Genomic DNA, 23,226 nt, shown 5'->3' on the forward strand with positions numbered 1-23,226 from the left:
TCACGTTGGGAATCACAGCGGGATGGGAGTCAGCAACCAGCCCTGGTTGTCATGCCCTGCAGCGTCCTTCTGCCAGGAGCTGGGCAGTATGGAAACTGTGAGGAAAACCCTGCCACTCCTGGGATTCCTCCCTGGGAAACTCGGGCACTCTCGGGACAGGCCTGCTGGGACCCTGGCAGGCATCTGAGCCAGAGCCCGGCCATTACCCTCAGTGTTTGGTCCTATTGATGAAGAATCCTCGTGCCTCTCGGGAGTCTGATGGGAGACTTGTTGAGACTTGGGTGTGTCTTTGTTGGCACAGGTGGTCGTAGTGAATGGAGATTGCATCGGGAATCCAAAGACATGAGCTTTTTGTTTGTTGGCATTCCTTTGTCTCTAATCTGGGGGGAAAGTTGATGGCTGTAGGCAGCACAGGACAGTCTTCAGGCATCACCGGCAGTAGGAGCGTTTGGGCACTAGGTCCAGGCCAGATGTCCTCGGGGAAGCTGATGCCACAAGAGATTTTTTTTTTTTTTCAATAGATCTTTTTTGGAGTATAATTGCTTCACAATACCGTGTTAGTTTCTGTTGTACACCAAAGTGAATCAGCCATATGCATACACAGTCCCCATATCCACTCCCTCTTCAGCCTCCCTCCCACCCTCCCTATCCCACCCCTCTAGGTCATCGCAAAGCACCAAGCTGATCTCCCTGTGCTATGCTGCTGCTTCCCACTAGCTAGCTATTTTACATTGGTAGTGTGTATATGTCGATGCTACTCTCACTTTGCCCCAGCTTCCCCCTCCACGCCCCTGTGTCCTCAAGTCCACTGTAGACACTGACACTCCCCCTCTGTACCCTCTTTCACGCTGTACAAACCTCTGTCAGCATCTTGTCCCAGTTCTTTGTTGGAGGGACCTGTTTCTAACACCCCGAGAACGGGGACAGTGTGGACTTCATTCCTCTCTTTCTTCTTCCCTTGTGCCTGGCACAAGGCTTGATATGTGATAAATATCGTAGAAAATAAGGAAATATGAATAAAATAGTTTTCTTCTCACTTGTTGACGTCACAACTTGCCTGATCTTGTACCAGGGATTATAAAAATATCAAAGCTGGAAAGGACCTTAGTGGTCAGGGGATGATTTGGTGGCAGTGCTGGACCCAGTCACCTGGGCATGGGGATCCCAGTTCACTGTGCTCTCAGCGGCACCCCCTTCGGGACAGTGGCATTTGTATTCTGACTCACCTGGCCTGCACTACTGCTACCTTTAGGGACTGAAAGATCCTGACTTGAGTATAATAATGAAGATATCTAGTATGGCTTTGATAGTATTGGATTTTTCTAGCTTTATTCAAATCCCTAGAGCTATTTAAGAAAAACAAGCTTTAAAAATAGTAGCAGACCTTGAGTTATAATTTTTAGAGTCATGCATTTGTTATGAAATTGTGATGATTAAATTATGACAAACGTAACTGAAATGAAATGTGCAAAGGAAAACGTCTTCACTTGTTAAAAGGAGGAGAAGTCACTCTTAAAGATGTTCCATCTTGGACTAATTTACTTGAAATTTGGTGCCTGTCGTGAAGATTAATAACATGTGGCCTTTTACACAGCTTCTCGGCCCAAGTCTGATGTTCTAGTTGTCCTTTTATTATCCCAAACCTCCATAACTAAAGGATTTTTCCTTCCTGCCCTTTGTTCCCAATATGGAGCTGTAATTGAGTTCATATTTCTCGCCCAGCCTTTCAGCTATAATTAATATTTTATTATATCAGATTTTGTCCCTAACTAGCAGAGCAGCAGGGTGTGGGAGCACGTGCTCAGGCGTGCTTACACATACACACACACACACACATGTGCACACACATGCAGAACAGAAGTAACTTAGGGATGCCAGGCGAGCTCCTGATGATGGATTATGGCCGAGAGAGCATCAATTTTATTTGTAGTACCCTGAAAATATGCCACAGCAATAGATGGCCGATCCTATCTAGAAGAGAGCAGGACAAAGAGAAATTAAAGTGGGCAACATAGAATATTCGACCCCACGGATCAGTTTATGCTGTGCAGTGTGTTACCCAGGGTCCGTTGTTTGTGGAAAACTAGTGATCAGACCTCATTTGTGAGTCAGTGAGCAGGACAGGTTCTGTCAGCTGCTCTCAGCACCAGTGTTATGGGGATCCTAGTCATGATGACAAACACATTGAACTTATTGAACTGACCTTTCTTTTTCCTCATTTTAAACTGGTGACAATACTTTTAAAATGTAGTTCAGTTGTACCAGGTCATTGGGATCTTCAGGGTGTCATTTCAGTAAATGCTGACAGGTTTAGGGAAAGGCTATGACTGAAAAAGAACAGGAAGAAAATACATTCTGTGTTATTGCATAAATAAACCTGAATTACACATTTATTTTACCTGCCTTGAATATAATTTATACTTTCATTTTCCCTCACCCCCCCCCCCGCAAAGAGTTAATCTTCAAGAAGATATTAATACTAGACTCTATTCTTTTTTTCTAGAGAGAGAATAGGTGGCTTTTACCAAAAATTGCAGATCAAGCTGAAAGTCCCTAATAGTGCCATGAAATGAAAAATATTCTAAGTTCTTGAAATGATGAGAAATGACAACTTTAAAGGATTGGCAAAAGCAACAATGAAACGGATCAGTACTTTTCTCCTCCTCACCCCCCACCATCCTGCTATCTGGTTGGATAATCCTTCAATATTTTATGCTGATAAGAAACAGAATAAGTGGGTAGGAAAATGGACTTATGACTAAGGGCTTAATCTGGAAATGAATTAGGACACACATCTTGAAGTCAGTTTCAAATCTGCAGCAGGCTTCCCCTAACACCTTCAAAGTTAGAAAAGACCAAAACCATTTTGTCACATTTGAACTTTCGAGTTTAACAAACTACATGAAAGATGTTCAGATGTTCTTTTCTAGGTTATACTTCATGGGCTAGTCTATATAAATGCAGATTTCTTATTCTCCTTCTAAAAGCCTCAGAGTTTTGTTGTAGAAAAGCCTAGCATCAATTAAGCTTTAAATTAAATTTCATTCTGTAGGAAAGTTCGGATACAGTGATGTCACATCTTTGGCAGATTCATCTTCACGATGGATTGTGCCCTCACGCTGCAAATGCCTTAGGAAAGTTTTATGTGATTTGAAATTCCAGAACAGTGGTGGAGGAAGGCTAGGAATGGTGAGACTTTGATAAACAAAGAGGCCGTGAGTAACACATTAAAAGGATAAAAGGATTTTAATTCAGCTCACTAAGCTAGAAACTTCTGTTTGGTTTTCCATCTGTGAGAATTTGCTTTTTTCAGTCATCCTTTCAGGAAAAACATTCAAACAGTGAGATTTTCAAATGTAGTTTTGAGATGACACTTGTGGTTGGAAATATCTTGTGAAAATCATCAGTGGGATGATGTTATTTGTACAAATGAAAAACGCATCAGTCACCAAGTTCTGTCCAGGTACCGCTGATCTGGATGCCAGTAGTGTGTTTATTTCCATCCAGGAGGCAGCAGTGTGTGGCCACTGGGCAGCAGAACGGATTCAGCCATTTTTCATTAGCACTTGGACTTTGATAAAGGGGAATAGAAAAGAGCTGCTTGACCTTTCAGTGCTTAAATTATTAAAGAGCAAATAGATTTGAGGTCTGGATGCTTGCAAATCTAATTTGTCTTGTGGAGCAAGGATGAAAAGACATTTTGGGTTTGAAATTGCTCTAGTCAACTTAGTTCTTCCTTTAATATATCTGAAGATGAGTAGATGGTAGCTATTTAAAAAGTAATACGTCTGGAGTAGAGTGCATGGCATAACGTACCAACTGGCTGAAATGGAGGCCCACTAAATAATCATTTAATTCTTGAATTTTCATCTGATCCTCATCAACTTGCTACTTGGAAAAATTAATTTTTTTCAGCCGTATTCACTTAGATGGCATTAAAATTACAAAACAATTGTCTTTCTCTAGGGGGTGTAAATATCGTATTGTTCAAGTTAAATCAGGCCAGTGCCTGGCACATACTAGGGGCTCAGAAAGTATGCATTGACTTAATAAATGAGGAAAGCTGGGGAAAGATGGATGGAAAGTGAGGATGGAGATGAGGGGAGAGAGGAAGCAGAGTTGCAGCTTCTGATTCTCTCCATTTCTCCTTATTTGCAGGTTGTACAGGATAAACTTGCAATCTAACCTGCATTATCTTATCGCAAAACCTTTTTCTTGGTAATTCCCTTCTCTCTTACCTCTTGGGTATTCAGGAAATGAATACAAAAGAAACTTAGTATTAAGTTTTAGTAAAGCGAAGCATATTAGTGAATATCAGTATATTTCCTCCCTCCTACTACATATAAGGTATATAAAGTAAAAATTACTTCTGGATTACGTTACGCCTTCAAAAATATGTACTTCGTGGCCCACTTCATTCTGTCTCATGAGATACAGAAGTGACTAACTGTATTGTCGGATGGTCAGGAGACCACATCTACTATTTAATTAACTATGCCCCAGATAGAATGGGCACCTCACCTCTGAACCTCAGTTTTCTCACCAGTAAAACCAGAAAATAAAACCTACATGTGCAAGGCTCCTGGCCTAGCACTTCCTGTATGGAATAACTTCTGCAAATTTTTTTCTTCGCATAAATCTTCATATTTCTACTTTGTCTAGTATACTAGGCTTTCCGGAAGTTGTTTTTAAAGTGGAATTTTGAAAACCATGTCCTATAGCAAGTAAATTGGAAAAGCTTGCTGATAGAAGAAAGCCAGTGTTAAAAATTACTTAATGGAGAATCTCTTTGCAAAGCAATTAATTATTCTTTGATTTATCCATCTTGTGAGAGTAGTTCTTGTATGCTGAATAAAAATTCTGAATAAAAAAAAATATAAAATGTACCTTGGAGACCCATCTAATTCTCTCATTTCATAGGAAAAAAATAAGAACCAAAGATGTTCATTTAAAACCCCAGTTTTAGCAGAATTAGGAGTAGAGTCTAGGGGGATGCACACGCCGGTGTCTGCTACCCTGACAGAAGGCGTTGCAGGAAAACAGTCACACTTTCTTAATGATGTTTGCACTTCTCTAACCGAAGCCTTGAGTGTTACACATTGTCCCTCTGTTACATTCTCTTGGTTGCATGCAATCTTCAAGGTTAGCCAACGCCATACTTGGTGGGAGAAATGCCAAAGAACTTGCAGATATAGTGGAATCGCCACATCTGACTGTAGATGTAAGAGGTCAGGGAGAAGCGGGAGTGAAATCAAAGCCCCCTCTGTCTCTGCCTGTGTTCCTTGTTCCCACCCACCCCCAAAGGAAGGTCCTTCCTAAATTCTTCCTTCCATGTTGGATACACCCTGCAGTGAGAACTCGGCAAGATTTGGTGGAGCATCTTACAGGACCAGTAGAAAGTCTTGATGTTAGGAAGTAAGGGTCATATTTCTCTTCTTTTCTTTAAGTTTGCATCCCTGCTCAGAAGTCCCTTTGTCATTATTTACACTGTAAGCCTGCTGGACTCCCTGCCTACTGAGCAGTCATTCTGATGTTGTACAACCGTCAGTTTTTCTTTGGACAGAATTACAAACTGAACGGCAGCTGCGTTGCATGACTGAAATAGAATGTGCTAAGTGGTTGTACTTCCAGAAACAGGAGATTCACTGGGTGCAGATTCAGAGTTCACACGGACAGGAGCACAGAGAGGGACCTCTCCGGGCCGACCCCAGCTCTTGGCCTTGGTAGGCACCTCCCTTCTATTCTGTTTCCCCGGCTTTAATGAGTGGCTGTGCTGAGCAGCCCCAGGGTTACAGTGTTGCTCGGGGAGTCACGGTGCTTTTCTGACAAAGTAAGAAAAAGATATATCTCCTTGTCAGAAGGACTTGCAATCTAGTCTGGATTCAGTTTTTGAAAGCTGTTGTCGAGGTTTGTTTTTTCTCAGTATTAGAAACTTTTCTTTTCCCCAACCAAACTGCACAACAGTTCATCATTCTAGTAAATGTATGTAGCTCAATAAAGAAGTCCATCCCTTCAAAGTTTCTCCTCTTCTCCTAAGGTTAATTCGAAATTCACAGATATTGGAGGAGGGGTGGGGAGGGAAAGGTGAGTCGGGACCAGGAGATCCACTCCTTGGTGGGGACATCTGTCTCACAGGCATCTTCTGAGGATACTCATTCCCATCTTATCTTTATGTAGAATTCAAGTAGCCCTGTTCATGATTTACTCTTAGAAACCACTTGTAACTCCAGGGTGTTGGCTTTTGAAATTCCAGTGCCTTTTCTCTGCTTTTCTGATGTCCTCACTTTCCACTGACCGAATATGGTGAAAGCAAAGGAATAGAAGAAAATATGGGAAGTTACACCTTGGTTAACCCAAATCATCACACATTGTATCTTGTGACTTGATAAAACTTCACACACGATCATGCAGATGTCACCGAAGAAAATATTACGTTGCCTTTTTTAATAAACTTACGGTTAATATTGATTGGTTCATTGACTAGGTAAACTGAGTTCATTTTCTACAAATTCATCTTCGGTTACATGTAAGAAGAATGTTACCTTGGTGTCCTGCTCACATAAACAGCAGAGATTGTTCTATGAAAACGTTTTAACTATGGTAAATTTTCTTTCCCTCCAGAAGTTATCTTATTTGGGGGTGAGAGAGTCCTGTGCAAAGGCATTAAGCACTTTCCCTCTCTGTCATGGAGCAAGTGTTGAATCCGTGTCCATTAGGCACTAAGCACTTATTGTTGGCTCTATCCAGTGTGTTCTTTATTTGGGGTCTCCTGTGGGTCTCCACAGTTGAAGACCATGGGAATCAGCTCTGTTATCCGAAACTATCACTGATAATACTCTCTTTTTTCTAGTGTCTACCAAATAGTTGTCGAGGAAGAGCGCCCTCGAAGAGCTAAAAAGACAACAGAAATCTTAAAATGCTACCCGGTGCCCATCCACTTCCAGAATGCTTCTCTACTGAACTCCCAGTACTACTTCGCTGCTGAATTCCCAGCCAACAGCCTCCAATCGGCTCAGCCTTTTACTATTGGTGATAATAAGACATACAATGGATACTGGAACACCCCTCTCCTTCCCCATAAAAGCTACAGAATTTATTTCCAAGCTGCTAGCAGAGCCAACGGGGTAAGTTATAAATGGCTGTTTACTTAGGCCATTCAGTGTTATCAGTGCGAACACAGATCACATAAGGTAGCAGTAAGAAGGAAAGTCATGCTTTTGTGTGTTTTTACTTGGAATAAATGTGTTTTATTCTGTCTTTTTAAAATTATTTTCACCTGGAGAAATTCATGGGAAGAAATGCATATATTCATATCTGTTTGGGTAGGAAGAAGATATTGTCAACATGATGGTTTTTATTTTCAGTTTTTACTTGTTACCAAAAGTTGGCTAGTGATTCTGCTTAGCCTACTATTTCACAGGGAAATAGTACAGCTCTAACACGTACACTCAGCTCATTTACAGTTTTGTGAGATTCACAACATCTGTCTCTTCAGCATATTCTGTCCCATTTCTTTGGTTCCACGAGAGTTTACGCTTCCTATAGCTGGGACTAAATTAGTTATCTTTCTTTTTTTTCTAAGAGAAAACAGCTTTGGAAAGATGAGATAGAAACAAAATAAAAACTATCAAGTTGTTTTTGAATTTTTTTCCCTTTCCTGTTCAGACCAACCCAGAGCTCTGATGAGATAGGAAAGTCTCCTTAGAAGGAAGGGCGAATTTTCCAGATATGACAGTGGTTTCCTCCTTCACAGCGTGGGTCTTGGTACCATCACTGCCTTTGGCCAGTGAGAAGCGGGGGAAATCAGGGGCACAGGTTTTGCCCACGAGTGTCTGCACAGGGAGCCAGTGAGGGTCCGGAGGAGGAAGCCAGGGGGGCCATCTGGCAGAGGTGTTCTGTGTGTAACTCCAGGCTCGCCATCTGCTCCCAGGGTGTCCACCAGCACCACCGCCAGCACTGGAGCCGGGAAATGTATCAGAGCGCAGTCCAAGTGCTAATCACTGTGTGGTTAATGCCACACTTGGAACAATGAGAACCTCCCTTATCCGTATTTAAAGAGAACTGCAGAGATTTTATTTGTTTCACATAAAACATGAATAGTGATTTTTTTCCCCCTCTTTATTTAACACAGGAAACCAAAATAGACTGTGTCCAAGTGGCCACAAAAGGTAGGTTGAAATTGTGCGAAGCTCTGCTGTCTTCTGTCCTTTACGAGTTTAGATGGCGTTTCAGAACTTCTTGAAATGTTCATGTCATTGAAATCAGTGTGTGCTCCTAGGTGTGTGCTAGGATTGTAGGCCAGTTAAATTTGACTGTGTTTCACACAGGTATTTCTTTTAAATGAGAAGTCACATTTCCGTGTTTCAAAGCAGTTTTCAATGGTTATCTTTTTAAAACTTCTATTAAAATAGAATTAATTTTTATATGATCTCGTTTATACTGTGGTATAAACCACAGTACCCTACATAGTAATACTGTGTCTAATGAATGTTCAGATGCATAATAGTAAATTACCTCCTGCTGTTTTAAAGCAATTATCTAGTTATAATAGATCTGTAGAGTCTAAGTGGGCTTTTTTCACTGGGGATGTGTGTCTCTTTGAACCCAGGAACCAGGTGATGTTATTGTGGACCTTGTGTTTCCCAGGCCTGGTTACAATCCTGAGAAAATGTGATGGAGGTTGAAAGGTAGATTAGGATGAACCAGCATAAGCTCACCACACAGGGCCTCCTAAAGACGAGAGTGCAGGGGGGGGGGTGGGTGTGTGTGTGTGTGTGTGTGTGTGTGTGTGTGTGTGTGTGTGTGTGTGTGTGTGTGTGTGTGTGTGTGTGTGTACACGTACTGTAACATCATCTCGTCAACCTCGCAGTGTGCTCTTACCATCCCATGTGGAAGTATTTGAGAAGATGCCGCGAGAAACATCCGATGCTGCAGGAAAACGAGGCAGTGTACGTTAACACTTGTAGTTAAACGCACTCTTTCAGATCAGTAGAGGAACCATGAGGACAGGGAGGAAGTGCTGGGAGATTGAATCTGGGAAGGACGGCAAGGAGGCAGAAAGCAGCAGATTTTGTCAGCTCATAGGGAGTCACTTGACAAGTTTTGTTGGATGAACGTATCTTGTTTTTGCTGTTTAACGTTCAGGCAGCTTAGTTTGAATATATCATGGGTGCCCATCAGCATTTTCAAAATTCTCATTGAATTCTTATTTCTTGAAGAAACATGACCTTTTTATTCCATTAACTTGGCAAACATTTCTTGGTTTCATGTTACGTGCCAGGCCTTGTGGGAGGTACTCACCTTATTTGTATTTTGTTTGTCCTCATGGGCTCATAGCTCTTATTTCCAAGAATCTCCTTATATTGATTTTAAAACACTCAGTTCTTTATATCATATTGTACCTGATTAAGAGCCTTTATACGTAGGGATAAATTAATTAAAAAATGAGATTACAGATATTGATGTGTTTTCTAAACTGTATTTCGCTGTTGACTATTAATTATCACAGTATTATAAGGCCTTTGAATGAGGTATCGACGTTCTCAGGCCTCCGATCAAGGCCCATGCTCGGATTGCTTTATTGAATTCTGCTGACCCTTGAGGTCTCAACAGAAAACCCAGTTCCAGAGTGCCTGATTCATAATGCCTTGCGTTTCACATCACAGCTGAAAGTTAAAATTACTTTCATATGTATGTTCTCATTTATTTCTTCTAAGTTACTGTGAGAAAGGAGACATGTATTGCTATTTTTATTTTTGAGACAAAGAAAATGCATTATTTGGGGAGATGAATTGACTTGCCAAGGTCACTCAGCTAATAATCTGTGTGTCAAGGCTTGATCCCAAGCGTTTGGCCTCCTACACCAGTGTTTCCCTGTATCTCATGGCTTTTCACCCAGCAGAACCTCTGGCCAATCGTAGTTCTGCAGCATATAAGTATCTGTCCTCCTTTTTATTAGAACTGAGTCACCACCCAGTTGACTCTGGAAACAACAGAATATCTGCCATCCTGTTCATGTGCAGAGTTAAATAATTATATAAACAACACTAGTAAATATGGAAATGTGATGTTTGCTGTTTTCACAATAGATTGAATTAGATGGTGATTTGGATCGTTTTCTTGTATCATCAGCTAGATTTAATCAATATTGTAATTTGTTTTTCAATTCGCCAAAGGATGATTAGGCAGTCAGATGACCTGATTGACTAAATATTTCTCTGCTCATATTTTCTGAGTCATTTGCAAACATTTACACAGCAACAAACTCTATCCAACCAAATAAGCTTTTCGGGGGGAAGAGGGAACCAAATTTTAATTTTCATTGCCTCACTTTGTCATTCCTATTCATAAAATCACAGCACAGGAGGGAACCTCAGGAGATAGTCTCCTGCTGGGTGAAAACTACACTGTTTGGTACCATTTTATTTCATGAATTTCTATATGTACAGGTTCAGCAACCTTCCTTTACAGCACCGTATAATGTTTCATCACCTTTATGATCAGATAATTTTTTGCTTATTCATACTAAAATTGATTTTGCAATGAAGGAAGCCATTCCATCTTGATGACTTCATCAAAACAGAGAAATTGGCAGGTCTGACAGTGTTACTGGTACCATATCATAAAAATGTTTGAAATTGAAAAGAGTTCAAGCATCTTGACTGTTTTTGCCACTTAGCACTGACAATATAGTGGCTTAATTGAATTTGCAGACACTAAACCACTTTCCTGAGCAGCATTTTGAATTTACAGAGATTTCAGTGTTCTCATGAAACAACTGTTGACAAGTATCTTTATAGAGAACGTATGGAGGTGGATTTTTTTCCACAAGGAACTAATTTGTAATTTCAAACACGGATATGTCTCTTAAAGATATATTTCATGCTAGTTATAAATTTAATGTAGTGATTATTTTAATCATATTCCAAGGGTACATTTTGATTCTAATCATCTCAAATATAAAGCCTCATAAAAAATTGGACACCAGGAAATACCTAAGGTGGGTCATTACATATCTCCATATGTTGGGGGATTGCCTGTATTTTTATGTATCCTCCTTTAATTTATATACCTAGATTCATCATAAGTATATGTGGTTAGCTATAGGCAAACTCACCCCAGACTGTTCTATCTCTTGAGTTAAAAAGACACCATACAGGACTTCCCTGGTGGCGCGGTAGTTAAGAATCCGCCTGCCAATGCACGGGACACAGGTTCGAGCCCTGGTCTGGGAAGATCCCACATGCCACGGAGCAACTAAGCCCGTGTGCCACAGCTACTGAGCCTGCACTCTAGGGCCCGTGAGCCACAACTACTGAGCCTGCAAGCCACAATTACCAAAGCCCACGTGCCTAGAGCCCACGCTCTGCAACAAGAGAAGCCACTGCAATGAGAAGCCCATGCACTGCAACAAAGAGCAGCCCCCACTCGCCGCAACTAGAGAAAGCCCGCACGCAGCAATGAAGACCCAATGCAGCCAAAAATAAAATAAATAAATTTATAAAAATTAACTAACTAAATAAATTGTAAAAATAAAAAAAGAAAGACAGCATATGATGACAATATACTTGATGTTTTGGGGTTACCCTCCCAACAGGATTCTTTTTAATCTTTATGGTGGAGTACATAGAATGGCTTTTAGCTATTTTTAGATTCTCCTAATTTTTATTTTGATTTTTAATCACATTCACATTTTTATAGCTGAATTCTGTTTAACACCACTTGATCCAGCTATGTCTTAGCAATGCTTGTATATGTTTTCCTTAACTTCCACATACCTTATGGCTGCCTACGGTAACTAGTAGGGTGGAAACTCTTTTCTGCTAGTTTTGGAAGAATTTGTTAGTGATCAATTCTAAAGAATTTGTTGATGATCAATTCTAAACTGACAGGAAACTTTTACTTTCACTTAAAAGTAAAAATCTGTCTTGTTAGTAAATTAGATTTCTTGTATTAAATGAGGTATAGCCATTCTAATTGATATAATAATTAGTTTAAACTGTATACTTTGCATTAATCTCCCATAAAATAACTTTTTCCATGACATGATGCCAGCTATGTTTCTCCTTGACAATATAGCCATTTGGGAGCTTTCTTGTTATACATTTATTTAAAAAAAATATTTGAGGACACACATAGATCAAAAGTGAGGGGATGGAAAAAGATATTTCATGCAAATGGAAATGACAGTAAAATAAACTAGGGGTCACAATACTCATATCAGACAAAACAGGCTCTAAAACAAAGTCCATAAAGAAAGATAAAGAAGGACACTACATAATGATAAAAGGATCAGTACAAGAAGAGGATATTACACTTGTCAACATACATGTACCCAGTATAGCAGCACCCAAATACATAAAACAAATACTAACAGACATAAATGGAGAAATTGGTGGGAATACATAATAGTAGGAGACTTTAACACCCCACTCACATCAATGGAAAGATCTTCGGGACAGAAAATCAGTAAGGCAACAGAGATCCTAAATGATACAATAGAACAGTTAGAGTTAATTGATATTTTCAGGACATTTCATCCAAAAAAACCCAGAATACACATTCTTTTCAAGTGCACATGGAACATTCTCTAGGATTGACCACATACAAGGGCACAAAACAAGCCTCAACAAATTTAAGAGGATAAAAAAAATTTAAGTGCCTATCACGTTAGGCATAGTGTAATCTTTAAAACTTCCAGACATAGATACATAAATATATCACTTTTTAAATTTTGAGGATTTTGAGTTCATAAAAGTTTTGAGGTTTTTGTTTGTTTCTTTGTTTTTAGTTTATGGGGGGGATGTCATATGTATTAACGTATTCCTCTCCTTGCTATGATTTGACTAACAGCAGTATAGCTAGAAATCAAGACAAAAACTGCATGAAAACCACATGCTAAATTATTTTCAAAAGTATTATAGTAGTCAGATATAAACCTTAAAGAAAAAGAAAACAAAACCATTATTCTAATGTCATATTTTAAGGTGAATTTTCTGTGCAAAAATGCTCCACTGTTTTTAAGTGTAGTCTTTTATTTAACTTACATTTGTATGGCAATGTGCTTTGCTGGGAGACCTTCAGGAAACTTTGAAGGATTTCTATTGTGCTGATACAATTTCTAACTATATTCAGAAATGTGAATGTCTCTTTTTTTAATCACTAGGCTCTTTGAGAAGTTTCTCTACACTGTTTTTCTGTTCATTGTTTTGTTCAAAGAAACGCCATCCTTTCTAGGCCACAGTGGTACAAAATGAAAGTACACTGATAAAAAGAACTGAAAAGAATGTCGAGATGTAAAGCTAATTAAGATTCCTTTTAATTACTCATATTCAACACACAAGCAAACAAATTATATAGTAAGGCCGCTCATATATGCTAATCTGCTATCATTTAGCTATGGGTTTAGAAATAGAAACGTAAATATGATACGCGTCTGTCGCTCTGCATTTTGTAGAGAAAATATTTCCTTTTCTCGACCTGAAAGTCTCCATAATGTATATATGAGTGCATTAAGGCCCCCGAGAAGTTCCCAAGGAAAGGAAACCTGTTTACCTTTGTTCAGCCCTAGAGTTTCTAAATTTATTTGATCCAAACCCATTTTTCAAGGAGCCCTAGAGTCATATAAAACCCAGTTTGGTAAATACTGGGTCTTCAAATTCCAGAAGATACCACCACCTGTAACTGAAACGGCAGGTTAGGAGCCGATACACCAGGTGTGATGTTTACTCTCCCGTGCGCACCTTTGTACCTAAAGGAGACCCTAAGCTTATCAGCGCCAGACGCCATTTTTAAAGCCTAGGAATTCAGCGATATTCTCTTTCATGATGCAGTCTTTTGATATTTTAAGACATAGTGCAGCAAGTTGTTCTGTAAAGGGCAGATGATAAATGTCTTAGGCTTCCCGACCCACACTGTCTCCATCAGAGGCCCTCAGCCCTGCCTTTACTGTGGAAGGGCCACCGTCATCATGGGTGAACAATGAACATGACTCTGCCAATAAAACTTTACTTGCAAAAGCAGGCAGTGGGCCAGCTGACCCCTATTTTACAGTAATTTGTAACAAAATCAAGTTTTTTCCTTGTAACCGAGAATAATTGTCACAAAGGAACACTTTACAAGGCAGAACACAGAGATCAGGTAGAAATCCTTCCTGATCCCTGTTGTGGACTTTTCCATTTGAGTTTTGAGCCTCAGTTTATAACTTGTCTTCTTTTTGAGTTGTGAATACAGGGCTGCCTGACATAGCTCTTTTCAAATATCTTTTTGTTCATATTGTTTACCAATTTCAGTATGGGATAGATGTTCTATTTTTATAGAAACAACGTAACTTTTCTCAGATGTAGAGTAGGTCAAATTTTCCTATAAGTAATGGAAAACTGCACAGGAATGTTGGTTGAACAAGAGTATCTATGACCAAGCAAGTGTTCTGTGCGTAAACTTGGAATTGGTACCAACTTTGTCACGAGTCTTAGAAATAACATTTTACTGTTTACAGTTTATTATGCAATTTTGCATACTGTGTCATACCAAGAAAATTATCTTTGTGATATCTTGGGAGTTCTCCATTCTCTGTCCAAACTGTTAGTTTATTCATCTCACTGAGCAAAACTAAGAAGTTTTCATTAGTAACACATGAAAGATGATGATACCACTTTTAAACCCAGTTGCCTCTGTTGTCTGGTTACAAGGAGCAACACTGTTTGAACAGTGCAAAGGGATATTTCAGACTATTATGTACCAGCAGTTTTGGGTTTATAATTGTCTGCAGATGGGAGATGATCTATTTTCCTTACTTGTTGCCACATTTCTGATAGCACCCAGGCTGTTCCATGTAAATTAGGCATCTTTCATGTAAGCCTGTCCTTAATTTTCCAATAGTTTTTCTTTGCATCATTTTCCAGCTGTATCATGTTAGAACTGACATTTTAATTTTCTCTCTTTTTTTTTTTTTCAATATCTGTGTGTCATGAATGTTAACCATTTAAACTCAACTGCTGAGCTGTTCAGGCAAACCAAGAAGCCCGCCTGGTCTGCTTCAAGAATCTTAATCATTTCTCTGGTCACATGTTAACCATGACAACTATAGCAAAGGCAATGATTAGTCTTTTTTTTTTTAACTGATGTTTTGAGATGCATTTTTTTTTCATTCCCTGAATGTGACAAAATAAAATTCCTAAATGGAAATTCTCTACAGGAAATTTAGTTATCAGAGAAATTTCTCTACATAAAGATGTTTTTAGTGAAGGAAGATAATATTCTTCACAAAGGTGATTTTAGCAAGAAGAGAAAATATTGTGACTTAAGCAGAAGAATTTTAAATAACCTATTACATGTTGAAAGCTTCAAGTTTGGCTCATCAGAATTAGCAATGAATCTTTCTACCCCCTTCTCAGGAGCAGTTGAAGACACTGTTCCATCTAGATCCTTGTTTTTTGCTTTTTTTCCCCCCCTTTAGTCAATCTGTCCACAGTCTCAGCCCAAGCTTGCAACTGTGTCATGGTTAGAAATCCAACTGCCTGATGAAAGCCTGTTTAAGGGAAACAAACTCAGAAAATTCAACGGCTCGCTGTGGTTGTTTTCCTTTTTCCTTCTCTTTTTGTTGTTGCTGGAAGAAAGTTGAGATGATGTGATATGCGGATGGAGATTCTCCTTGCTAGCCTAGCTTCAGTCTGGCTTTTTCTTCCCTCATGCATGCTGACCTGGGAATCTTCCTTTGCCATAGCTGCGATAATCGTGACTCAGCTTACGACACCTCACATTCGCATCGCCCCTGCTGCAGGCGACGACCAGCTGACAGGTCAGACCTTCAAGTATAGATGAGTCATCTTGCCCATTTCCTGCTCATTTTTCTCGGCTTCGTTTCCCCTCTACATCTCCTCCTTCGCTTTAAGGCTTGTTGACGATGTCTCCGACTCTCGGTACAGACCTGTGCCCGCGTTAAATTAAGTGGTGTGCTCGGCCTCTTCTGTGTGCACATGTATACCCCTGCATTCAGCACAGCCCCGCTGCATGATCCCATTGTCTGTGTGTCTGTCGGTATGTTCCTTTCTAGCCTAATGTTATACAGAATGAAATTTGCTGGATTTGCAATGGCAATGCCATCAAAGAGGATTTCAATCAAAACACGTAAAGATGTTTTCCCAGTTATCCACATTAATCCAGAAAGGCGTCGAGATCTGAACGTGAGGGGTTTATTTTCACCTTGTAGGGTCTAGTTTGCACACCCATTTAACAATCCACAGGCTCGTCTGCCAGTGTTGTTAAGTGAAGCCACCCAAAGATGTTTGGGGTGACGCTGTTCAGCTTTTCAAGTTCCTACAACTGGAGCAGAGCTGACTGCATTCCTTATAGATCCTTGTTTCAAAGCACAGTGTTTATAGCAAGCAGAGGCACATCTGCAAGTCAAATGCACTGAATAATTTAGGGAAGTTTTAAAAAAATTGAATGGCTTTGAGTCGTGGAATTGAACTGTGTGCCTCTTTATACCAAGAGAAGTTAGCTTGTCCATTTGAACTGCCTCTAAAGGTATATGGACAAACGTATAAACTTATATAGGAAAAGAATCCAGTACATTACTGCATATCAAAGGTGAGTGGTTAGAGAATGCCAGAAGACCAGCTTTGGTCCTGCAAGAGAAGCAAGCCATTGTCTAGGTTTCTAACACAGTCACAGGAGCAGGACTCAAGTTCTGCTTTCAGAGGCATCCCCAGTATGGTAGTTTGTTGCATGAGTTATAGGCGTGAGGAAGCCAAGTAAGAAACATGCAACTGCATTCCATAGAATTTCCACTCCTGCAACTGTTTTGTGTGTATGAGATTAAGGCATATACCCTAACATTTAAGAAAAAAAAGTAAAGCTTAACTCATAGTAAGAATTCATGAATGTTTAAGTTGTTCCGTGAGCTTATTATTTTAGAATATAAAGCAACTGAGACTCAGGAAAATTATAGACTGCTTTTTCTAAGGTAAAGAACTGTAGGATAATTTTACTTCTTTCTCAGCTGGAATTCCATACATATTTTCAGCCCTCTGTTTCAGGGCCTAAAAGCTATAAACTTATTACTAACAGTTCTGCCTTTGCTTTCAAGTTTCTTTTAAGCATATTTCTTTTACTGGTTGAAGTTCAGTTGTTGCAGACACTCTCTTATCCTGAACTTCTGATGTGTTCCTCCCAACAGTTGAAGTACTTAAGGGATCGTGTCTTTCTTACATAAGTCCTCTCCTCTAAAACCTTTACGTCTCAGGCCTGGCCCATGCACTCTGCGTAGGGTCTGTGTCCACCTTGAAGGTAATCTGGGATCTTCAGCAAGTCTGACCCCTGCCCCATTACGTCTGAGCTGGTACCAGTCTTGTCAGCAAACATTAAAAATAGGTTGGCCTCACTCTCATAAAATGAGTACTTGTAGGGAATATAGTTAAATAGCCCCTTTTGAGACTTTCCCCATAACCCACTGCTTTCAAATTCAGCACGTGGTCTACTAGGAATAAAGTAAGAGAAACTTCTGAATATAGTGTTCTCTCTAAAACTCCCATGATTAAGAAGACACTTCATAAATCAGCCTCCTTCCCAAAGCTTTCAGATCTCTCGTACCTTGCTATTTTGTAACTAGTCTGCGGAGGACGCATACGTAGCTGAAGTATGTGGCAGCTGTCTTTTAAGGGCTGCAGGTGATCACCGCCATTTACTTTGGTTTATTAGGGATGAAAGTGATGGAGTGTTAGAATAAGCCTGAAAAGCCAGTACAGAACTACTCTTGTCCTTTTTTTCAGTATTTCCTGCTGCTGTTAGTGATGGTTACTCTTACCCAGATAAATTCAAGCTCAAGTAATATTTCTTTTGTATTTTCTGTTTGCATCAGCCATCCACTTGGATAGCAGTAACACTGCTTTTTTAAATAGATTTTTTTTTTAAATAGATTTATTCCTGAGTTGTACTGCAAGCATGAGTCTTCATTCATTCAATCGCCGATTGACATGTAGCACCTTCTGATTGAGCACTGATCGAGCACCTTCTGTGTGCCGGGTCAAGGGCTACTAACTCTCATAAATATGTTTACTTTGTGTGGTTGCCCAGACTCTTGGCGTCAGACATATTTGCATGAGTGACACCAAAACCTAAACGCACACATGCTCTTATGAATGAAAAATGACCATCATGCTTGTCATTTCGTAGTTGAGAAGAGACAACGGCTTTGTAACAATGGGGGGAAAGGACGTGTATTTCAAAATCTTTCTCTTCGTGTCGAGTTGCTTAGAAAATGGTCAGTGGGACAGTTCTGAACATTTCACATCTGTGACCCATTGTTTATTAGATCAACACAGGCCCTTCTGGAAGCCAACAGGAAATCACGAGGGATGCATTCTGAATGCCTAGCAATTTTCTGGTCCGTTTTGTTTTAATTGTGCTGACATCTTGCCCCTACAAATGCTATTGGAAGCTGTACTTAGAGGAAACTTTGGTAAGACAGTGAGTTCTCTGCAGCCTAGATCCCGTTGTCCCAGAATGTAATCCATGCTGGTTCGGTTCACCTCGGTGTAGATGGGACCCTCCTCCCTTCTGTAACAGAGAACGCAAGCACCCGGTGACTGACTCCCAGCACCTGGAACGTGTCAGACACAGCAAAAGTGCCCATAAATGTTGGCTAATTTAATTCACTGAATGAATGAATCTCAGATGCAGGATGCTGGTATGTTTGATAAGCAGGCCTGTCATCACACTGGGGCTGTTTCTTAAACGTTTTTGTCCTCAGTCAACAGTAGGAATACATCACCACCCAACATACACACACACACATACACAGATGTTTAACTGAAGCAAAAGATTTAGAAACTGTCCTACCAATGCTGCTCTGTGTGAATAAGCTGCATTCCGACCTGTTCTATTCTGTTGTATCTTATTCTATTTCATTTTTTTTAATTTAGTTGCTACCTACTAAATCAATTTCATTTCCCACTAATGGGTTGTAACGCACAGTTTTAAAAAACAATTTACTAAACCACCATAGTTAGGGGATTATGAAAGGGAACAGAATATATAATTGAATTAATGGTCCAGTCTTACCCCAAAACTCCTACTCTAAAGAGAGCACACAGAAAATTCTAGAAACTGGAAATGCTTCTTTCTACTTCATTCCCTCAGTTTCGTTATTAATTGTCTATAATATAGAACTGCTTTGGGAGGAAAATTAAAAGCTGCACATGCTAGAAATTTCTCTTTAAGATTTTTTTACTTCACTTTATAAATACCTCTAGGCTGTTTATTTTATATTGATATTTCTATTTATGATTTAAAACCCCAGCCAGCTCTGAGATGCTGTGGAGAATGGTTTTCTTCAACAAGTACTTTTTATCATCTGTTTTGGTTAAGACATACATCTAAAATGATAAGATCTGTATTGTAGAGTATTTATAAACAAGGTGACTTCTGGGATTCAGGTACAAATCAGATACATCAGAGCATGTAGAATTACTTGCTAGATATAATTAGTACTAAAAAAATAGAGAACTAGCCAACACTTATTCCCACATAAAGTTTGAAGTTTTGGAAAAGATACGTGTAGGAGATGTGTGTGTGTCGATAAAGATAAACACAGCCCGACATCAGCTAAAGTGGCGAAAACAGATTTTTTCAGTAACTGCTGACCTGTAAGGGTCGCGCTGCACTCCAGTATGATTTGCTGAGAGGTGACTGGGCCTTTACAGGAAGGATGAGGGGGTGGGAAAGGGGTGATGGGGGCTCAGTAGGGTCAGGGAAGTGAAACATTCGTCTATGTAACACCATCTGGTTTGCTGACCGGTGCTTATGGAATAAGTCAGGTCCTCCCGTCCACAGAGGCTGGGAGCCGGGGCCCTGTCCTCAGGTGTCGCTGGGACCAGCATCCGTTCTCCGGGCAGCCTTGAGTTTCGCAGGGGGTCTGGGGTCGCCTAGGGATGCAGCCTCGAGCTGTTAGAAACTATGTCCGTCTTTGTTCAGGTCTCTGTGGGCCCAGGTGGGGGTCTGGTGGAGAGGAGGACCCAGAGGAGCCTGACTGGGGTTTGGTCCCAGAGAGAATCCTGTCCCTTCTCCCTCCTTCCCGTGTGAGCAGCAGGGACTCATTGGACTGGTGGCATCTGGGAAAGGAAGTGAGGACGTTTGACCAGCTTCTGGGCATCGTCCTCAGGACACAAATGTTCTGTTGTGTCAAAGGGGCTCAGAAGAGCCCACCTAGAGTTTGGTCACAGCAAGAATCTTTGTCAGTATATTGGCAAAGTTCTCAGGAAATAAACCCCAAGGAATTTCTTTCGCCCCAACGTGGCTCTTAAAGCAAACAGACTTTTTTTTTTTTTTTAATGTAACATATAACACACGGAAGTCAGTGAACTAGGTCTCCACTGAGGAAGGAAGCGGCTCCATTGTTTACGGACAACCTTCTGTTCGAGACACCCCACTGCATTCCTTCACTGACTCCTGAGGAAGCCCCACAGCCTGCTTTCTCGGCGCCTGTTCCTGTCCTTCCAAGTATCGCTGGAGAAACTGCAGAAACAGGCAGACATTCTCGAGGTCTGCACCTTGGCCACACTGATGTCCCCTGCCTGAGTGGTGACAGAGGCTGCGTCCACCCAGCCGGCCACTGCAGGGCTTGTTCTGCCTGAGAAGGTCTCCTCATCCCTCAGATTATCCAGCCAGGACCCTGAATTTGGGGTGTTTTCTCTCTTTGACTCTTGAATCCATCTAGAAGTTACCACTGAGATGGCCTGAAGTGTTTCCAGGGCAGAGGTCCAGCTTCTTCCCAGAGAAACAACCAGTTAGGCTGGTCTCATCATTAAATAAGCAACTACTTTCCCACAGGAATGAAAAGCCATGATGTCATGTATTCAGATCTCACATGTAGATTGCGCGAAGGGCCTCTTTGTCTCTTCCTACAGTGTTATCATCACCTTTTGATGACACTGGCTTTTAAGACATTTTCTGATGAAACTAGAATTCTCTCCTTTTCTCTGTCAGAAATCCCCCAGCCCTCATCCTTCTCCGTCTACTTACCAGCCCTCCCAGCAGCCCAGAAGCCCTGGAATGACCGGCTTCCCTCCCCTCCCTGACCCCCTCCTCCCTCTGCCTCCGTCCACACCAGTCCCCGCTGTTGTCCTTCAGACACACCAGCCAAGCTCCCACCTTCAGGCTCTCGCTCCAGCTTCCCCTGCTTGGGAACATTTCTCCCCAGATCCCCGCTTGCCTGACCCCCTCACCCCCTACAGCCTTTGCTCAAACCCCACCTTCTCAGGGAGGTCTGCCTTGAGCACTTGGCCTTCCTAAGGGTGCAGCCCCCCGATGCCTCTCTCCCTGTGTCTCCCTGACACAGTGTGTCCCTTTCCACTACCACGTCCTTGTTCTTCACAGCACTTATCACCTTTGTGCCTATTAGTTCTGTTTCTACTGTCTTTGTCCCCCTCCTGGAACAGAAGCTCCCTGAGGGCAGGAATCTGTCTGCCGAGCTCTGATAAATCCTAGACATCAAGAAGGTCCAGTGCCCACAAGGTAGCCAGGTCCCCAAAATGCCACCGAGATTCTCTTTGGAATCTTATTAAATTTATGCATCATCATCACTGTGGGAAATACGATAGATTCCTCCATTTATTCGGATCTTGTCGTACGACTTTTAATACAATTCTGGAGGGTTTTTTTTTTAATATATAAGTCATATGTCTCCCCCCAAAAGATATTCCAAGTTCAGCCACATCTCACCTTCCCACGGTCACCACCCCCCAGGCATTTGACGGGTCCCCGACTCACTTCTACAACTCCCTACTCATTGATTGTCCACGTCGCAGATGACCTGGCATGTGAAATCGAAGCCTGGCCCCGTCACTCCTCTTCAGAAGCCGTCGAAGAGCTTCCCATGGCACACAGAATAAAATTCCGAGCTTGGCATCAACAGTGCAGGGGCTGCACCCTCCAGCCCGGCCTCACAGATCCTCATCTCACATCCCTCTCTCAGTGCCCACCTTCCTTCTGTTTCTCCACATCACCAAGCTGATCCTGCGCCGGCTGTTTGCACTTGCTCTGTCCCCCGCCTTCCCATCACCAGCTGCTCCTCAGCACCAAGGTTCAGCACAAGTGTCACTTCCTCGGGAGACCTCCCTAGACCGTGGTCCCTGAAGTCCATGGCCTGGTGGCCCCCTGGCCACCGGCCAGCCCGTCACTCTGCCTCTCTTGGAAGTTCCCTGATGCCTCTGTATCTCCCTCCTAGGATATGATGGGAGCAGGGCTTTGTCTGTCTCTCCTGTTCTACCAGAGGGTGTTCAAAATTATTTACTAAGTGACTGCACAGTTGATGCTTTTCCTTGTTAAATTTATTCCTAGGTATTTTATAGCTTTCCTCACTATGATAGGTAGATTTTGAACAAATTTTGAATGAAGGTGAGAATCTTTTGACATTGGTTTATTGTGCCTACTTTTGACTGATTTTATGTTAATTGCCAAATATGTCTCTTCTTTATAGTATATATTTCTAATTCAGTCGACCTTTCCATTGCAAATAAAATAGACTCATGGTTTTGCAACCCATTTACAAAAGCACAGTTTTAATAAGCCGTTTCTTTTGGCCAGAGCCATAGAAAAGCTTCCTTTTCACTGAATTGTTTGGAGAGAGGCCCACCCACTCACAGCAACGTTATCTGTTTTACTCCCAGTCCCAGACTGCGTCTGTCCACTTCTCCACCTCCGCCTGTCAGACCCAGCCAGTGGGTCCTTGGTGCTGTTTGTGAGCAGTAATCTGGGGCAGGGTAAATGCAGAGAGGCAGAGTTTGTCCTTCTGTGGACCCAAGGTTCTCTTGTAAGATGAAGACATAACTGAAAGCAGGTCTTAGCCACATTGTGTAACTCCAAGGACTGGCTACAGCGTGAAGGTGGTAGGATTATTCACTGACCTGTAGCTCAGTCAGTGGCAGGAACAGCATGTGCAAAGGCCCCAGGCTGGGAAGTAGCTTGAGCAAGAATGAAGGAAGGCTGGAAGGATGCGTGAGCACTCAGGTTGTACAGGTGAAAGGAGGTCGACCGTGACCCTGTAAATTACAGTACGGGCTTTGATCAAGAACAGTAGGAAGCACTGAGGTGTTTGCAAGAGGGGCAGACAGGTTCACGTCTACACTAGACACCCCAGATGCACTGGAAGCATCGGAGGAGAGGTGAAAAAGGGCAAGAGACTGAAATAAAACCCTAAGAAATGGAAGATCATCCACCAGCCTGGAG

The 23,226-nt window shown here is 41.4% G+C and overlaps 1 protein-coding gene across 2 annotated transcripts in view; it reads left to right on the top strand.

Annotated features, from left to right (window-relative positions):
* PTPRM (protein tyrosine phosphatase receptor type M) overlaps window positions 1-23,226 on the top strand; it is a 753,685-nt gene that overhangs the window by 475,982 nt on the left and 254,477 nt on the right. For both annotated transcript variants that reach the window (XM_060121788.1, XM_060121789.1), the window contains exons 12-13: window positions 6,851-7,124; window positions 8,132-8,168. In XM_060121788.1, coding sequence (XP_059977771.1) covers window positions 6,851-7,124; window positions 8,132-8,168 — 311 coding nt within the window. The remainder of the gene's footprint in view (window positions 1-6,850; window positions 7,125-8,131; window positions 8,169-23,226) is intronic.

Source organism: Lagenorhynchus albirostris, chromosome 14, assembly GCF_949774975.1.
Source record: "Lagenorhynchus albirostris chromosome 14, mLagAlb1.1, whole genome shotgun sequence".
NCBI lineage: Eukaryota > Metazoa > Chordata > Mammalia > Artiodactyla > Delphinidae > Lagenorhynchus > Lagenorhynchus albirostris.